Genomic DNA, 16,018 nt, shown 5'->3' with positions numbered 1-16,018 from the left:
CTTGCCAGGAGGGATTTCACCGCGTTGGACGATGGAGCTTATTCAAAGGCGTCAGATTATGAGGTACCCAGGCATCGAGCTTCAAAATGAAGCCCATTTTTTGGAGATGCCGGAATACCGCACTCCGGTCCTTCCCAAGTTTAGCTGCGATCTCACGAGTCGTGATATCAGGATTCGCTGCCAAAAGCGCTGTAAGAGCTCGGTCGTCGGTTTCCGAAGGTCTCGGACCGGTCCCCAGACTGCGGCTCATCCCTCGAATCGAAGTTACCCTCTCGGAATCTCCTGAACCTGACCTTGACGCGCGCTATACTCACGGCTCGCTCCCTGAATACAGCTTTCATTTTTCGATGGGCTTGTGTTGTGTTCCTTCCCTGCTGAAATTCGGACAACATCGCATGTCGCAGGTGCATCCTTTCGTCGTTCATATTGGCTGGTCGTGGATTCCGAATAACGAGGCTTAGCAGGTTACATATCCGAACACGTTAGGGATTTCACTTCGCCTCAATAATTGTCGCAAATCACGCCGACTAACGACCCTCTCCGACGGCCGATCGAGTTTTCAAAATCAAAATTTGAGCATTCGGATGCATAAAGGATCAATCGCTGGGCGCCGGGAGATCGATCGAAACTTCGGGCTCGGAAGTTATGCAATAACCCAATATTTCCAAGACAGGAGGGATCACGCTCTAGATACGGTTATGAGAAGCATCGAGCGGAAATCATCCACGGAAATTTCTGAATAATATTCTCGCTTCTCTGTCTGAGACGGGAAAACTATTGAGAGCCTGAATTCGCCCCCGACATCATTGAGACTGATCCTGGAACCTGCTGTCACATACGAGTCGTCGTATGGTGTAAAGTAGGGCCCAAATCTGTGCATATTCCCGTATCCATACATATATTTCCAGTAATGCAGTGTCCAACAATAAATGTCGTGCATCGGGGACGGTCGCGTGAGGGAGAGGGGAGAGAGAGGGAGAAAAAGATAACAATCATTCACTCGGAAAATCATCACGGGAGGTGTCTATCACGTTAGACGACTCCAATCCCCAATCCCTCATTAGCGCACGTATTCCCCCATCAGCGACCGTGAAGGACGACCCCGTGTTTGCCTTGACTAGCCAGTGGAGGATTCGTGACACCTGCGACCGCCTTCTTCGGGGAAGCCGGATGAAAGGTGTTCTCCAGACCCATTTTCGAACATACAGGGGAACGGTCGGGGAACGACCCAGCGCACCACAATCATGCGCACTTCTCACGCACATCACGTGCTTCTCGCACCGTACATAAGAAGCACTTTAAAGCGCATCACACAGTTGCCACTCGATGCCATATCGACATGCAATCGATTACACCGTGTCCCAAAAAATTCAACGATTCGAGGGCTTTTGCCGTTTTCGAATTCTTCTTGGGCATTGTCGCCGGCATCCTTTTTGGACTTGAAAGCGGATCAAGAGAAGAAGAAGAAAAAGAACGCCTCGGCGGTGGAATGACTTTTGTCGCTTTTCTGAGTCTACATATTGTGCTTCGTTTGCTACTTTAAAGGCTATCTGGCAAGAAATATGCGAGGGTAAGTCAGCCATTCGTCGACCATAACTCTTGACATCGAGGGAGGACGTGGTCTCTATCTGACGCACGTATAGGGTGTTGCTCGGAGAGGCGAGCCGCGAAACCACTGAGAAACTCGAGAGAATTTGTGTCGAGGGGAACTAGGTCGGATGGTTGCTCTATTGCTTGCAAGAGAAGATGATCATTCTTCGATCCCATGTTGGCGAAGAGGTCAGAAGCGGGAGTCACATCAAACAATCCCTGTCTTTTCGCCAAGGGCGCCGCTTATACTGAAGGCACAGCCGCAATGAGGAAGTTTGCCGACGACTGCGGAGCTAAGAACCCATCTCTTCTTCGAGGTACTAAGCTCCGTAAGCATCTGGCGGCGAGCCTCCAGTACGCGAGTCTGACGCCTGAAGAGCTGCGTCAAGTGGCAGAAATACTTGGCCACCTTCACGAAACGCGCCTGAAATTCTATCGCCATCCACTCCCTGCGCTTTACCCAGGCCGAGTGAGCAAGTCGTTTGCCGCGCTTGATGCAGGGGATTTTCAATCGATTCAGGGAAGACATTTGGAGGACATTGGAGTCGATAGCCTACCAATCCAAGATGACTTCTCCAGGGATGACCTAACAAGGAACCTCGCCGATGTTAGCCGTTCACTGCGAACGCCTGAGCAAAAGGACTATCCCGAAGCTAAGCCAGCGCCCGAGCTTGAGCAAGAGCTCGAGGCTGGTCTGGAGACCGAAGCGGAAGCTGAGATCGGGAAAGAAGCAGGACTCGAAATCGATGACGTACTCGAGCCTGCTCCCGAACCTCTAGCCTCTCGTCGGAGCGGGAGGTGTACGGGGAAACCGGCCAGCTATCGATCCCATCCAGAAGGCGGAGGATCCACCACGGAAGACGTCTCGAATGTCGACTTCACCCGGAAACAAGGGAAAGACTCCGGAGACCCCCGCCCCGATTCCCAGAAAGGACCCGCTCGAGGACGTCGCGTGGTCAACAGTAAGCTTTCTCATGAAAAGCGTCGATCAACGCCGCGCGTCAAACGGACCCCTGCTCTTGTCGAATGTCTCAAGGAGCAACTCTCGGTAGAATTCATAAAGAGGAAGCTCCCCAGCTGTTCCCGATCCCGGGAAGCCTCTGCCGTCCTCTCTGCTCGCTTCCCTGATCTCGAACACATGACAGTTGCGAACTTGAGAACTTGCGTAAGCAATTTGTTGAAGAAACGCCATCGAGTATCCGAGCAGGAAAAAATAAATTCGATTGACGAACTCCCCGCACGCCCGCACCGAAATTTTCTTTGCAGTGGGTCTTGTGTAAAGTCTAAAATTATGGACTGCTCAGTTAGGTGCGGAGCAATCCCGAGCAATCAAGATGTTTAGAGGTCTGATTCTTTCTCAGAGGCTTACGAATGCTCCGCTCTGCTCGCACCGTGTCCCATGTCCCCCGTTTCTCAGAGGGCTTCAGGTCCCGGTTATACGTCTCGCTTCCCTGCCTCAGAATTTCGATCGGATGCGCCAGCGTCCCGAAAATGTCCGAAAACCTCTCCATCGTTTTCGGGGGGGGGGGGAGAGGGGGCTACAGAAATCTCAAAACTTCACGCTCACAATTAGGAATAAGGTTCCCGCTATACCGGAGAAAATTAGCCCGTTCCTTTTTGGCCCGTACAAGAACGGCTCCAAAAAACGGGTTCCTTTTTCGCGTTAGAGCGTTCCCCAATAACGTAGAAGAGATAATGGGCATAACTAGAGGCCTCGTACGAGAACAGGACGGTGTCATTACAACATTCCGCTCTTCCTTTGTGGACGGGAATACTGTGAGGGGAATTTGTTGGAAACCGCTCGCTTTTTCCGCAGAGTTCTTCAAGCGATTGAGTTTTAATCGGAATCCTTTTGCGGAGCTCGAAGTGATCATTGAAAGATAGTTCAATGGCTCGCAGACAGAATTCAGGTGGTTTTCCGGGCCATGTGGCAGCACTTCGTCCTCTCCGGAAGTTCGGTCTTACAATCAAGTCGCCATCATGGCGCCTCTGATAGCGCAATAATAGCCTCGATTTCTCTGGCGGCTGTCGGCTTTTCAGAATTGTATTAATCAGGCGAATTTTTTACATCGCAGTTCACGCGAAGGACCATCGGAGCTGTTTTAGAATAATAATGGGGAGTATAATGTGGAGTTTCATATTTTCATTGGAAGATCCATCACGGCCGCGTGCTCGATCGAGTCGAATGATGAAGTTATCCGTCCGACACATTACTGTAGATTTACGCCGCCACATTGCCGCCGCATTGCCGCCACGTTGCCGCCACATTGCGCCATTCACGATGCCGCATACATATTCATCTAATGGGATGAAATGAGAATGCAAGACACAATAAGAGCAATGTTTATCATAGCACGGTTGATCCTCAGCTCCGCGGAAACATCAGATAACCTTCGCAGGACACTTGGAGTATGTAGAAGTTCCTGAGTAAAATCAGGTCCATGAATGTCTTCGGACTCAAACGTCCCCTACAGTATTGACAGGAGTGACGCGCTTTACTGAACATCCTATCGGGTGCAACACTCGTGGGGACAATGCCGTCCACGCTGCGCTTGATCTCTGCGGGAAAGAGAGCCGCGATGTGCTCGTACATCTGATGATGAGTGTGATGAGTCATGATGCTTTTCCAGAGATTCCCGCGTTGCGCACAGAGATTTGCACAAAGGTTCCGCTTCTCGTTCGCCGCCTCGCGTCCCCCCACTCCGGAGCCACTGTAGGAACTGTCTCTGCAACTCTTCGTCAACGCTGCAATTCATCGGCGTCATCCGACTTGCAGCCAGTTGAAGTTCCTCTTCGAAGAAGCGTAGGCGTCTGTCGAGACGCAAGTCTTCGGCTTCCACACCCGCTTGGGGATAGACGAACCTGACCAGCTTCGACGCTACACCGCGTCGCTCAATGATCCGACGTATTACATTTGCCTTGAGGACTTGCGAGAGCTGGGAACGGTTGTCGTCGAGATCCTTGAGTAGGTAATTTCTGCGGCGAAGGAAATTCTGAAGTTATGCTCGTGAGGAGTCAATGCTCTAGGGCATGCCGCGCCGCGATGTGTCTGTCGTCAAGAATGTGCATGTGTCGACTCGGCAATGCACACAGCTCCGTAAATGAATTGCACATCGTACAAGGAAGCGAATGCATAAATTCTCGCAAGACGTGAGGTCGAGCAGCTCTGATGTAGCGTTCGGCATCCTTTGGAGAGATTAGAAAAGGGGGAACTCCGGATACCTCATGGAGGACGTCGGCATCTAGGAGGGTCGTCTTTCCTCTCGATAGCTCCATGCTCGCTTTTTTCACCAACTGCAGCACTTCCACGATGTGGTCTAGCTCCCCTACTTGCTCTCTCGTGAGCGGGAACTCACGGTCTTGACGGTCAAAGATTTCCTCGAGTGCGCTCCTGATGCGCAAGAAGCGCACCAGCATGTCGCATGTGCTATTCCACCTGATGGCGACATCTATAATAGCGGTCAAACCTATTTTTTTCCCGGGTCCCTTCGCTATTCTAGACTTCCTCGTCTCCTTACAAAGGCTCCTGACAATTTCAATGAGACCTCTGGTCCCGCTCTCGGGTCCGATTGTTGCCGTTTCTAGTGTGTCTGTCACCGCAAGGTGCAGGCCGTGGTTATACAGTAAAAGCTCGTTATAACGACCCCCATTACAACAAGATTTTCGGTACAACGAACAAGGAATTTCTCCTCCTTTGGCCAACTCGCCATAGGGATAGTGTTGAGCGGCGTTCGTCACAGCGGAAACTCGGTACAACGAACCAATTTCGTCGGTCCCTTCGTGTTCGTAGTAACGAGCTTCTACTGTAGCAGAGATGGTGGAAGGAAACGTTCGGCATTTTCAGAATACTTTCAACTCTATTTACATAGGTAGTGCGATCCGGGAGCCCAGAGAGGTGCCTCTCGGACCAGATTGGTGCGTACCGTCGGTAGTCAGAGAAACTAAATACATCCGCCTAACTGACGCCGAATCAATCCGAGGCAGACAGGAGCGCCGCCAATAGAGTCGATGATTCCGCTGATTCGAAGAGAGTCATCAGCTCGGAGGAATAGCTTTCAATGACGCGGATTTTCTCCGAACAATGGATTGTCACGCCTAAATATATGCTTGAATGCAATTTCCTCACAGTGTTCATATTAATCGAGCAAGAGCGGGATGTCGTTCTGACACCGTTTCGTCCTCGTACGAGGCCTCTGGTTATGCCCCTTCTCTCTTCTCTTTCGTTCAGGAACCCTTCCGCGCGAAAAAGGAACCCGTTTTTTCGAAGCCGTTCTTGAACGGGTCAAAGAGGGACTGGCTGTATTTTTCTGTTAGAACGGGAACCATGCCGGGACTCATGTGCAAGTTCGGAAACGTATGAATATCGCTCGGAAAGCGGCGAATCCTCGTGCAATTTGGATGTCTATCTCTCTCTCTCATATCCTTTAAGTCCGAACCCATCTCGGTGTGCTGTCGAGTCGGTGTGCTCTTCGCCAGGGGGCATTCTTTCGATGAAAGCGAGGGTTCCATGCAGGACGAGATGATACCGAATGTTTGACTTGAAGGAACATTCGATCTCGTGGTGACCTCAAAGAAATCCGTGAAATCCCTCACTAACGCATCTCGGGAAAATTGTGATTCTTTCCTGCCCGATACTTCCCGCGCCAGTCGGTCGGCCGGTCGGACTGCGTACATTCTTTCCCCCAACAGTTCTCTTACCCCCAATATTCTGCATTTCAGGTGGGAGATACCGCTAGTAAAGTGTAGAATCAAGACATATCACTTCATCAGTCTTCTCATGCTCTGCGGGACCTCTCCTTTCGCTCGGCGGAGCCCTCCCATTTATTTGCCCAATTCCAAAACCTAAGAGACTGGAGTGCCTAGTTCTTGCGCCGAACAGCTTCAGGCTATTTTCGAACGTCAAGAATGTCCGCTGGGCACGCACCCACAACACAATCCTCGAAACATTTCATTCACGAGCAGACTCATTCTCAATCCAATACTGTTTGATTCTAGAATACAGGTCCCGGGTACACAATGTCCATCGCGATACCCCCTGCTTGCAGAATGCTGAGCTCTTTAAGAAAAAAACCTTTATACCCAGTCCGCTCTGCGACATACATCCCATCAACATTCGGATTCAAGCGCTCACCAAGGTGGTATATCCGAGCTACCGAAGGTAGTCTCCGGTGAGTTATGCATGAACCTAAGGGACGGGTCCGAACGTGGATGATAATGAACAACTGATGCTAAGAAAGTTCTCATGCGATGAATTGCAGTCAAGCTCGAATTTCGCCAAGACTCTCCCTGACCAACGATTTTCACTCAGTCAGCGAGCTATCATGACGGAAATCATCATTCATGTCGTGATCGTTGTTGTCTCGTTCATCCTAAGCCGGCTTCCTTGGCCATGGAGTGGAAATGAGATTCATGATTTTTCAACAAATCTCCAGGTTTGCCAACTTCTATTATTCTACCTTGGCTCAAGACAACAATTGTGTCGTAATCAATGACAGTGTGCAATCGATGGGCTATGGTTATGATGGTACACTGAGCGAAGTCCCTGAAACATATCCGATATACATATTATGAGCAACGGCTTAGATACGATACAAGCTGACGGGAAGAAATCTCCCATTCATGCGTAGGAAGGATCGTTGAGATACCTCCTGATAGTCTCCTGTATGAGCGCATCCGTCTGAACGTCCACGGCTGCTGTTGCCTCATCCAAAAGAATGATTTTCGACTTGCGGAGGAGGGCGCGAGCCAAACAGATCAACTGTCTCTCACCGACCGATAGATTGCTTCCAGCTGTAGCGGAAAGCCAGGACGGATTAGTCAACGGAATTCGGACGGAGATGCACCGATACTTCGAAGAGCAACACTCAGTTAGTCACGTGTTCCTTCGGATTAACTGACCTTCAGTCACCTCGAAGTCGAGCCTCAATCGATTATTTTTCAAGTGGGCTTTCTCCAGAGCCGTCCACGCTTCTTCGTCGGTATAGAGATTGTGTGGGTCCAAGTTGGAGCGAATCGTCCCCCTGAACAGCACGGGATCTTGCGGGATCATCGTGAGCCTTTTCCGGAGATCATGGAGTCCAATCCTGGAGGGCGAATCCTGATATCTTCGCTCCGGCACAATAAACGCTCTCTTGAGACCTAAATTTTAGTCAACATACCTCGATGTATCGATATCATCGATGACGATTTTCCCATGAGTGGCCTCGATTATCCTGAACAGCGCCAAAGTCAAGGAACTCTTGCCTGCTCCGGTGCGGCCGACGACACCTACCTTCTCGCCGGCTCCTATACGGAGATTGATTCCTTTCAGGACCTCTTCAGTGCCCTTCCTGAAAAGTCATTCCGCGAAGAGGGTGACTCGAATTCTTCTCGTTGTGTTCTCAAATCGTCTTAAGTGGAGCCACTCTCACCTGTATTTGGTGCTGAAGTCCGTCAGCGTGATTTCTCCATTTCGTGGCCACTCGCCATCGAGTTTCGCACCTTCGGTTCCCTCCCAAGGGGCTTCGCTCTCGACTTGAGTGTACTCTTTGATTCTCTCCGCAGCGACGACGGCTTTCTCCACGTCGGTCGCCACTCGGATCGAAAAAGAGACAGCGTCGCAGAAGAGCAGGGAGTACGAGAGGATCAGACCGGCAACTCCGCCGCTCATTGAATCTCTATAGAATACAACGAGACAGCATATGCTCGTCGTTATGAAGGTAGACAACAAGTCGATACGGATAGCGGCCCATCTGTCGAAGATTTGTTGAGGATCTCGTGAATCATTCACTGTTGTTATCCATTGTACAGGTGCAGATACTTTGGGTGTAAGATACAGGAGAGACTTCTCTGACCTCGAAACGATTGTCGAGTGCAAATAGCAGTTCTGATTGAGATCCGAGCGGATCCGACATTTTTCAATGAAGTAATCTTCTGCACCGTATGCTCTTATGGTTGAAGCACCATTGATTGTCTCGGAGAAGTTGTTGAGGACGGGTGATCGAGTGGTTGAAAGAAGTCTGCGGAACTGGCGAGCAGCGGCGATGTAAACCCTCTGTGGAAAAGATGACCAGCAGTGTTAGTGAGGAGGCTCCGCCGAAGAATATCCGGAAACCGTTCCCATTATCTCTGTCCAGACTTCTCTTCCGTCTATCCCGAGAGTGCTCCCACCTGGAGCATGTAGTAAGCGAAGCTTATCGGAATCACGACGACGAGAAAAATGGGGATCTCAAGGCTGATCAGAATCATGGTCGCCACAACCTGGATCGAAGAATCAACCCATCCGTCGAGATGTATTTGCAGTTCGAGATCGAGAACATCGACATCCTTCCCGAATCTGGAAAGCAGAGGAGGAGTGAAGGACGAGAAGATTTCCCCTGGAACCGCTTGATGAAAATGCATCCGTTCGAATTTCCGTGTTTTGTCGAGTGTGCACGATGGCTGATCCAACTCACCTATTCAGCATTCGACCGAGAGGTGTAGAGTCGAAGAATCGCATCGGCGCCTTCATGAGGCACCACAACATTTCGGAGTGCAGTTTCGAAGAGGCTTCGAGACAACCAAAAGCGATAAATACACATGCAATTACAATCGCAAGAGCCTGTCCTCCCCCGAGGTACATGTAGCGCGTGATGCGCCAAAAAGACATAACGTGGATTTCATGCAAAACTTCGGGATTCGCCCTGGTCACATTGTGATTATTCATGATGTTTTCGGCGTCGTCAGCCCACTGAGCCAGCCAGATCGACGAGTAGGTCTGGAAATCAAAGTTCAATGACTTTCAAAGTTTGAGACAAGCACGGGATGCACCGAACAAATGAATGATGGGTCCTTATCGAGAAGATCGGAGAACATCGTCAATAATCTCTACGCCGGGCGTATCGTTAGAAGAATCATCGAGGGTGACGAGACTCTCAAGTCTGTACTTATATTCTTCGCCAAACCACCCCCCTCATTCTCCGAATTAAGGTGCATTATTATCACTATATCTGGAGCACTTTTCAGAGGGCGCTGTGAGCAAAGACTCACCTCTAAGAAACGGTAGAGGCAAAAGCCGACGAACACGAAAATGCCGTTGATCGCTCCGAAGTGCTTCCAGAGATTCATGTATATCGACCATTGTACAGATCCTGTCGCCACATTCTCCTCATCGATGAGCGCTCCGAATTTTTCATCTCTGGCGGCATCTAAGGCTCTCTCCGATGTGACAGATCTCTGACTCAAACTTCTCGAGTGGCGGACGGTGTCGGCCAACTCTTTGACGGATTCCTCGTTCCCGAGCCTGGGCTCGGTGAGGAACGACTTGATCGAAACGTCCGTGTTCATTATTTCTCCGAATGTGCCAGAATGCGTAATTTTGCCATTGTCGAGTACAAATATTTTATCGACGAAGGGCAAAACCGCTACAGAATGAGTGACGAGGATCCGTGTCGCATTTCTCAAGAGACCTCGAGGTCCGATAACATTATGGAAAAGGTCCGATGAAACGTGAGCATCGACTGCGCTGAGAGGATCGTCGAGAAGATAGATGCCGGCTCGTTGATAGACGGCTCGAGCTAGGCTGACTCTCTGCTTCTGTCCGCCCGATAGGTTGACGCCTTTTTCTCCGATTTCCGTGAGATCGCCTGCTTCGAAAGGCTGGAGATCCGGCTCCATACAGCATTTCTTCAGGACCTCCCTGTACCATTTCGGCTCGTAAGATCGAGTGAAGAGGATGTTCTGCCGCACACTTTCGTTCTGGATCCAGGCTTGTTGCGGGACGTACGCGATGCGTTTCTGAGGATATGACAGCCTGATAATTCAACGATCAGGTCAGGTCTAGTTGAAGCTTGTCCGTGAGTGGAATAGGAAAACGGTTCGCCTACCCTCGCGACATCTATAGAACCTTTGAGTTTTTTCATTTCGCCGAGAATCGCGCTCAGTAAAGATGATTTGCCGGAACCAACGCGGCCGACTATTGCGACGAGCTCGCCCGATTTAATCGTGAGGTTCAACTCTCTCAGAGCAGGCTTGAGGCCGCCCCAGCTGATGTCTGCGTCCCGGAACCGTACATCTTCGCCTGGAACCGGGAGGAGGATATAGTTGATATGTAGGTATCGCGGAGAATCTAGAGGATAATGTTGATGGCATATCGGAACGACATTCTGAATCAGCGCTGTTCCGGAGAAGAGAGAACTTTAATTCGTGTGAATGCTCCCCATGTGCCATACCATTCGTTACGTGATCAGTGATGTCGTCTCTATTAATTTCCTGAATTTCAAGGTAGTTTCCGATGCGTTTCAGAGATACCATGACCCTCAGGAGCATGGTGAGGATCATCGGCAATCTCGTGAGTGCGTACCTCATGTTATTGAACAAGAACACTGAGACGAAGACTTTCTCGGGGGTCAATATGTTCTCGTCGTTGATCATGATGTACGCTCCGAACGCAGCCGCCGGAACCTTTGAAGAGACTCATCCTCGAGCAATACGTTTCTCAACCTCGGAGGGCTCTCATTTTTGGATTTCGAAACGAAGACTTCAGAAATCTCGAGGAAGAAGGAACTCACCAAGAAGGGACCGCAGTACCACAGCAACATAATGGCGGACTGACCGAAGAGGTTCTTCCGAATCCAACCCGCCTCTGTTCGACGAATTTTCTCCACTTTCTCAATGAAAGGGATCTCCCATGCGAATAACTTGATGATTCTTATCCCTGAGAATATCTCACTCAATGCGTCCAACCTCTTGTCCTTCTCGGTCAACTGTCGTTGCTAGAGATCAATAAGAGATCTGAAGGCTGCGCTCCACGCGTATTCGCGGTAGCCGGAGATAAGGGGAGAGGACGGAATCGATGGCTCACCTGGAATCGCGCGGTGGCTCTGCCCAGGAACACAGTAAGTGGCAAAAACGCGATAATCATGAGAAGTCCAGCTAGACTCGACGGTCCCAGTTGGAACCAAATGATGGCGAGAGAGCTCAGGATCCTGGCAGCCGTCCCCCATGTCAAAGTCGAATGTTGTACGAATTCGAACACTGTATCCACATCGACCGACATCAAATTCAAGAGATCACCAGTTTTGAATCCTTGACCGGCCGCGTTCGAAGAGTGAAGGCTCTGCAAATTGAATCATCAGTGATGGGACATTTCCTCAATGAGAACCTCGGGCAGGATTTCCCTCAGCCTCCCTACCCCCGGGCGAATCCCAAGTAACTTGCCTTGCGGTATATGGCTTCGATCAGAGCAGAGCGTATTTGAACGCTGCCGGAGGAACAGGCATGCATCATCCAGTTCATCGTCAAGGACACCATCACACTATTTGCAAAGAGCAAGGCACAGTATTGATAGCCCACGATTTGAGGTTCTGTAGATCCGACGAACTCAATCATTTTACTGAAAAGGAAGCTGGTCGAAATCCCTCGAGCATTGAGAGAGATCATGGGGCGAGATCCGTAAGAATGAAGAAAGAATTATCGCAGAAGTATCGCGCTTGAGTCACATGCTTGAGATCTTAGGCCACACCTGAGCACGAAGACGGGTAGTAGACGGACGATATCGAAAGCCAGCTCCCATAGGGAGCTGTACAGTATAAAATCCCAGAAAGCTCTCGGAAGTGTTCTGAACATGGACCGTGAAGGCTGCACCGACGAACCCGTGGATGATTTGCCCTTGGGATCCTTGAGGAGAAGACCCGTCTCGTCCCTGCAAAGTCCGTCTCTTTCAAGTGCCGAACCTCTGAATGAATGCGGAGTCTCGGCTTATCTCGCCCTGTTTCATGTCATACCGCGGTCATCGAGGTCGCTCATCAATTCTCGAGAGCATGAATATCGTAGTTCGTAATTGTTCGGAATGGAGGCCGTGCTTATATTCACAAGCATGCTCTACTTAATGGGCCTCATGCGAGTCTCAACTCAGTGACGGCCCCCATCTGGGCGTCTGGTCAATTGGGATAGTCTATTCCAGGGGGGAATACGTCGGACTCAGTCACGGTGGATATTTCGATAGACCGGGCTCCCCAATGTCGACTCTGAAAGCCTCCTCATGAGCTAGTCAGCTTCACAAAGCTGGACCAATATTTCTCCGAGCTCGAAACGGTTAACAAACGATCTTCGCAGCTCATGAGGACGCGATTATGGAGCGCTCAGACGTCGACATCGGGGGTGCCCAGCAGCTGTACTTTGAATTTAGACAAAGATCGTCCATGACACCCACTTTGGTTTCCGATTCCAAGAAGCCTCGAACGCCTCCCAGCAGTATCTAGAGCAATGCGTTTCTTGCAGCGGCACCAGATCTTTGAGTTGGATTCCTCCGCGGAAGCCATTCCATATTATCCTGCAAGATGTAGCTTCGCTCAGTCAGAGTCAAGGTCGAAAGTTGTGATTATGCACGCCGCTCAGCTACTGCCGGACTTATGATGTTCACCGTGAATAATTCCTAAAGGTGGCTAAGGTCCACAATCCAAGCCGCCCGTGTGAGATTTCCGCCCGGACTTCATTGGGGAAATTGTATTTTCTCGTTGAGCCCGCGAGCTTCTCCCTCGGAACTGAGTCTTTGAGTCCAGCTTTGTGATCGGTTCCCGTCATGCTGCCCGACAAGTCTTCTCAATGCTGCAAACGAGAAGAAACTTAAACAATCTATGTGATGTCAACTGAAGAGATTCCATTATTCATTAAGATTCACGAGTGTTCAATCTTTTCTCGGCGCTATGGACGCGTAGGCTATAGACAAAGATGGACAGCCGCGCTATCAGGTCTCAAGCTATCCGGATGCTCCTGCATCTCGAGAAGTGCGGAGACGACCCGGGTAAAAATGTTCTCCGCAGGGTTTGGACAGGAAAAATCAGACTCCCATGCCTGTCTATGCTTTGAAAATACAGGGCACCTTCCATTACCGCACTTTATCTATGGGTCGGGAATCGTCTCTCGAGAATTCTCTGTGGAATACCGAGGATGACGTCGTCGAGCATCGAGAAAGGGGATTCGCGAAGAGCTCCAGTATTTTGACCATATCCGGGAGAGGCTCAGGAGCGAGTCCATCCAAGGGCCTGAGAGGCCTCCGCCCAACATGCTCGGAGACAGCACTGATTATAAAATTATTATTATTCGATTTGCGATATCAACGATATTTCCATGAGAATGGGAGGAGTTCAGGCGGACGGGGCAGTGTTTCTGGGAGTCGCCCAGAAACAACACTTTTCATTCGTCCGTCCGAGTGAAATGCTATTAGGAGTGGATCGATATGATTCGATGTCGATCCATAATCCACTTAGCAGCGACGAGCGCTTTGCTCTGTGTGTGTTAACAGCACTCCAAACATAAATACACGGAAGCGAGCTCTGTGAAGTGTAGGGCATAGCTCGCGACTGTTCGAGTTATCAAAAGTATCTGTGCCTCTTGTTTCTCTAGTGCTCAAAGGAACTTATCCTCCCGGGCGGGATCCCATATTTTGAGATGAACAAAGATTTCATCGATCAGGTTGGGAGGATTTCCTCACATCAGGTACATTCAGACCGCCGGCGCCGTCCAAAAAAGGACGCATCGATCCTCCCGGAATCGCCTTTTTGGGACTGACGAGCTCATGCGACACATTTCAGCGGATGATGAGTTGTGGGGAAAACTTCGAACAGAGGAGGATATCTGACTTCGTCGTGACACCACGTCGCTTGCACACGACTTACAGAACTCGCGACGTCCGACCGAGTCCAAGGCGAGGAAGAGATCCATCTCGCCTGAGCCACGACCTAGCGTCCTCGGGCTATGCAATAACCAATAACCAATGCCGAGAACCTCTACGACTTTCGACCTATCGGAATACTGACCTTTCCCACCAGGAGGATTCCGGTCGGCCGGCAAGCTTCTAGGCAAACCTGTCGAGTAGTTCTCGAGTTTCACTATTCACGAACCACACCTGGATATATGAAGCTCCTGTAGCGTCCTTTCCACCTACATCGAGAGAGCGCGAAAGTTTCCCACAGTCGCCATGCTCTTCTCTTTTTGCATGAATCATCGATCCGAACTGACAGAACGGGATCGACCGCCGGAAATTGGTTCAGTCTGGGGCCCATGATATCACGGTTGTGTATAATTAATTGTAAGACGGTAGCTCTGCAAGGAGGGAACGTCGATGAGTTCGAAAACAATGGGGAGGAATCGGAGCGCAGTGCAGAAACCGGTGGCAAGGAAGGATAGCGGAAGGGTGATTTACAGATCAATGCGGCGAGGAGCATCCTGGTTTCTTCTTCAGGAGTCGGAGGGCCGTCAAACCAGGACATGAGCTTTCCGTCCGAGCTCCGGAACCGGCTCGATGGATCTGAAGGCAGCTTGTAGGAAGGAGAAGGGCTGAGTTCCCCGCAGCATATCCCGACCGCTCCCGGCAAGCTTATCACCTCATCTATCGGCATCTGACTTTTAAAGAAGCCCCACGGCTCCAGCTAAAAAAAACAGAGATATGGAAGTGCCCGCGGATAGGAATGAGGCAGGAGAGCAAATTCGAGATACGCTATCGAGTACGAGTCTCTGGCAAGCTCAGCACATTCAGTAGGCTCGAGGAGCTAGCGGTGAGCCATGGAATCCCAAAAGATCCAATCGCGGCGAGCTACAGAGAAGAAAGAAACCACCCTTGTCGAGAAGGAAATCTGGCCTTGCCCCTGATGCGGAATGACCCTTCAATTCGAATATTCTGTGGCTCCATTCTTCCCGCGATATCATTTCATTCCATCGATGTCAACTTCGTTGCAGAGGACACCATCCCCACGAGAGACTGGTACACCTCCTCTCGGCTCAACGCAGGAGGCTCCGTTCAGCTATCGGTAATCGTCGACCATGGATGGGGCCTTGATTTTTCGCAGCGATTTCCGTCGGCATTCACGGCCTTGATCGGATCTCTACGTAGAGAGGGAATACCAGGGAGATTTGCGGGGAAAATCGCGGTCCGCGGATAATTCAAAGCCTCTAGAAGGGGGGGGGGCAAGAAATCACACTCGAAAAAGTCCTCGATTGCTGACATTGATAAGAGCAATCGGAAATACTCTACCGAGCGGTGAGCTGATCGCTATCATCCAGATATCATTCTCCACGAATTCGGACGTGTCTTATAACGCGGGGCTATGTGGCGAGTCGGCGAGGTTTCCGAGAGAAGCATACTTCTGAGCTCGTCGTCCGCGTCAGCAGGTAGGGTCCATCTCCCGTCATGAAAGCAGCGTTGAACCGAAGGCTGTAATGAAGATGGACCTCTGAATTGTCCTCGATGACATGACGTCCCGCGTGATATCCTGAGAGCGATGATCTCCCAATTGCTCGTTCCCACTGGCTTCACCCCGCTCGTCAGCATCGGATCCCCGTCGGGAGTTTCAGTTTTTTTCTCTCTCCTCACCTCTGGCGGGGACCCTATGAAACACGGCGCCGGCGGGACGAGAGACAGCCGGGCTTGGGAGGCTCTCTGCGAAGGAGACGATAAGACGTTCATATGATC

At 50.5% G+C, this 16,018-nt stretch overlaps 1 protein-coding gene across 1 annotated transcript; it reads right to left on the bottom strand.

Moving 5' to 3' along the window:
- Positions 1-6,677: 6,677 nt before the first annotated feature.
- LOC100903697 (multidrug resistance-associated protein 1) lies at positions 6,678-14,439 on the bottom strand. Its single transcript, XM_018639170.2, has 18 exons — positions 14,367-14,439; positions 12,971-13,155; positions 12,761-12,880; positions 12,071-12,250; positions 11,767-11,941; positions 11,411-11,665; positions 11,118-11,321; positions 10,779-11,010; positions 10,434-10,627; positions 9,598-10,344; positions 9,024-9,325; positions 8,740-8,905; positions 8,424-8,623; positions 8,001-8,321; positions 7,749-7,919; positions 7,489-7,673; positions 7,236-7,380; positions 6,678-7,132 (listed from the first exon to the last, which is right to left on the bottom strand). The coding sequence occupies exons 2-18, from the start codon at positions 13,129-13,131 to the stop codon at positions 6,955-6,957; spliced, it is 3,936 nt and encodes a 1,311-aa protein (XP_018494686.2). The 5' UTR covers positions 13,132-13,155; positions 14,367-14,439; the 3' UTR covers positions 6,678-6,954.
- Positions 14,440-16,018: the final 1,579 nt, after the last annotated feature.

This window comes from Galendromus occidentalis, unplaced genomic scaffold, assembly GCF_000255335.2.
Source record: "Galendromus occidentalis unplaced genomic scaffold, Mocc_1.1 scf7180000077384, whole genome shotgun sequence".
NCBI classification, from domain to species: domain Eukaryota; kingdom Metazoa; phylum Arthropoda; class Arachnida; order Mesostigmata; family Phytoseiidae; genus Galendromus; species Galendromus occidentalis.
Note: the sequence above shows the minus strand (reverse complement) of the source record. Positions and strands in the feature narration are given on the sequence as shown.